This window comes from Populus trichocarpa, chromosome 1 (assembly GCF_000002775.5).
Source record: "Populus trichocarpa isolate Nisqually-1 chromosome 1, P.trichocarpa_v4.1, whole genome shotgun sequence".
In the NCBI taxonomy this organism is placed as follows: domain Eukaryota; kingdom Viridiplantae; phylum Streptophyta; class Magnoliopsida; order Malpighiales; family Salicaceae; genus Populus; species Populus trichocarpa.
In genome coordinates this window covers 21,844,203-21,847,676 of record NC_037285.2, presented here as the reverse complement: position 1 = coordinate 21,847,676, position 3,474 = coordinate 21,844,203, and the positions used below count along the sequence as shown (strand labels likewise).

General features: G+C 37.2%; 1 protein-coding gene across 1 annotated transcript; it reads left to right on the top strand.

The window, feature by feature from the left end:
• Positions 1-382: 382 nt before the first annotated feature.
• On the top strand, positions 383-3,270 carry LOC7486666 (protein RGF1 INDUCIBLE TRANSCRIPTION FACTOR 1). Its single transcript, XM_024611360.2, has 4 exons — positions 383-1,623; positions 1,718-1,894; positions 1,992-2,213; positions 2,725-3,270. Exons 1-4 carry the CDS (start codon positions 1,621-1,623, stop codon positions 2,947-2,949), a joined length of 627 nt encoding a protein of 208 aa, XP_024467128.1. The 5' UTR covers positions 383-1,620; the 3' UTR covers positions 2,950-3,270.
• The last annotated feature ends 204 nt before the right edge of the window (positions 3,271-3,474 follow it).

Below are 3,474 nucleotides of genomic sequence, written 5' to 3'. Positions count from 1 at the left end.
AAATACAACTATACCACATAAGACAATCTTTGTGTATTACATGTGCCACAGTGCCAGGCTGCCAGCTAAATTTTCCCTTCTTCCTTCGTTTCAGCCCTTAATTCTTCAATTACTCTCCACTTTAGTCCTCTAATTTACTTGACCAAACCACACAGGGAGAAAAGAAAGATAAAAATTCAAAAAAATATTGTTATGCACGTGCTTGCAAGAGTTTAAAACTAATTCATTTTGAATTTTTTAAATCCGACTTCTTCACCGGACAACTCACAGTTACTCTTCAGTTTGGGGACCAATTTGATAGTATGTTTTCTTAAGAAAGAAATAATTTTTTTTTTTCCTTTGGCGTGTACTAAGTCAAGCCTGGCTGCTGGAGTCAATTTTAAAACGCGAATTCTTGATTTTTCGAGTGATGGTCTTCTTGATCCTCTCGCTGCCATAGTCGGTCTAATAATCTTGTTTTGATGGGGCTCGCTGGCTTCTTATATATGTCAGAGGATTTGGAAACCAAGAAATGCTCTTTTTTTCAATCCATTCTATGGTCTAGTGCTCAGATGTTGCTTATGGCCGCTAATTAGAAAATGGAATTTGATGAAGCTTTGCCTCATTGATCTACACAATCCAATGACGATCGATATGGCTCTGTTCTGCAATGGTCTCCCCCTCCAGTTGGCACCAAGGTGGTGCTGGTATTGTTATCAAGAATCATTCATTCCATTTCCACCACATTTCTGATCTAACTACTACAGAAGCCTTGGCTCCTCAAGTGGCTGCTTCCCTTGCTCTTGACAGGAATGATAACCAGATGATCTTCGAGGGTGAAGGTCTATCAGTCATCAATGTCATTCCTTGTATTCTTTCAATGATCCTGTATGGTGTTGTTTCTCTTGATAATTCTTTTGCTTGTATTTTCTCTTGGCTCTTGCAGAATTTATAGGAGCTCAGTCTTTCTCTTTCAATAATACCATCTCTCTTGGTCAATATATATTTACATATTTAAAGATCAAATTAGAATATTTAGGACGCAATAGGTTTCCTCAAAACCATACAATTGATGAACAATCACGCATCCCATTAACCCTTTTGTAATAAATATTCTAATTAATATATAGTTTATAGCTTATGGATACTTTCACTTTTTTCTTTTCTAATTCATTAAAGTATAATTAATCAGCCCATAATTAAGTAACCTGACATTTTGCCGAACTTTGTGTACCTTACTAATAGACGCAAAACAAGAACCGAAGTTTTGCGTAAGGTCCAAACACACTCCTCTCCCTCCTTCATTTTTCCCTACATATAGTCTTTCTTTTATTTATTTCTCAACAATTCCCCCTATATTCTTTCCTTTTATTGCCTTCTGATTTCATTAATCCAACGATAGGATACCCACTTAACCTACCCCCAGTGATCTCAACCGTTACATTAGCTTTGTGTTTTAGCAAGCTTTATACACGCGCGCACACACCCCTGTCCTCTTGCCATTTCCTTTGTTCAATTTGTCGATATATCTTAAGCAGCCTTTTTATTTTCTCTGAACCCTCCACGGACGCCACCTTCCCTCATTGGCATCCACGTTTTTTTCTCTTGGTGCCTCCGTTGCTACACCGGTCCTTCCTGATAATGGTAACTAATGGGAGACATTTATGCTGTATCTTGTTTAGTTTTCATTCTATAGCCCAGTTGATGGCTTTAATTTTTCGGTTGCCAAACAATGCAGGAAATGCTGGTACCACCGTGGCTTGAATCACTATTATCGACTGCATTCTTCACCGTTTGCCCCAGGCATAGAGATGCCCCACGTAGCGAATGCAACATGTTCTGCCTTGATTGCAATACCGAAGCCTTTTGCTTCTATTGCCGATCAACTCGACACAAAGATCATTCTGTTATTCAAGTAATTTATCTTTTCTTTTTTTGGAGAGTCATTATTGTCTTAATAAGCATCTGATGAATATAACATCTCTGAAACGCATGGGGTTATGTAAAAACAGATCAGAAGGTCATCGTATCATGATGTTGTTAGGGTTGCTGAGATTCAAAAGGTTTTGGACATTACTGGAGTTCAAACTTACGTTATAAACAGTGCTAGAGTTCTTTTCCTTAATGAGAGACCACAGCCCAAGAGTAGCACAAGTAAAGGAGTCCCTCATTTATGCGAAATTTGTGGGAGAAGTCTTTTGGATCCCTTTCGTTTCTGTTCTCTAGGATGTAAGGTCAGTTAATTTCTTCCCATTTCTCTTCTCAGATTTCTACCGGCCCTCTCCTTCAAAAAAAATGTACCACATTGTCATTAGGACCCGACTCCAAGTTGTTCAAGACTCGCGATTCACTCGCCATAATCATTTATTATACCAAAATAGTTGCATCCCTTATTTGATTTCTGCCCTCTGCACACAAAATTATTATCAAATTACTGCTACATTGTGGTTTTCAATGAGTGACGTTGTGGTTGTATCAAGATTTCAGACTTGATGTGATGGTAATTTTGATATATAATCGATTATTGGTAGCCATCCGAGCTAGCTAGCTTAATTTATAAATTAGTTGTCAGAGCGTAGATGCTCTCGTGCCCTTAAAGAAAAGGAAATTATATTATCGGCATAATTGACATGTATGATTTTTTTTTTCCTATTTACCAAATAGACTTTTTTTCCTGTTTTTGATGGGTTGGTTAATTTGCTTAGACAAGGGCTTGACCATAAGTTAACTTGGTATTGAATTCAGCTTGTAAGAATAAAGAACAATGGAGATGCCACCTTTAACTTAAGCACCAAGGACGAGGAAGTAGGGGAAATGAGAGAAGGAATGGGAAGAAGATTGCCATCAAAGGAAGAAGAAGAATTGCGTGAAGGAAGCCAACAAGATATGTACACAAGCACGCTAACTCCTCCACATTCCAATTCAAGGAGGAGAAAAGGCATCCCCCATAGGGCACCTTTTGGGTCCTAATTATTGACCAGCCTCCTCAATAACTTCTTTTTATGTATATCAAAGCTCATTTATTCTTCACAAGCCAGCACATGGGGGAAGATAATCTCTGATAAACAAAATAGATTAATTTAAGGTGTATCTTATGGGGTGTGTTTTAAAGTTTTAACACAGAAATATAGTTGTAGTTTACATTTAAGGGTTTTTTTTTTATTTTTTTATGGGGGGTTCCAATAATAATGGTAGGATTAATGCTTGTGCAATGGTGTAAATGTTATGTATACACACACGAACGGTTTTTTTACATAAAGTAACCAATTAACAACTCAGCCTTTTTAATTATATGTTCATGAAACTTGCAAGAACAGACGATGCTAGAAGCCAAAGAAAGGAATTTTGATAACGAAATTACTTTCTTTGAAAAATATATTCCTTTCTTGAGTTTATCTCCAATATTTGTCCAAATTGGGAGCCGATAGATAGACGTTTTGACATTTATTGCTTCCATATCACATCAAACCAAAGCCATCATCAAGTGAAGGAGTT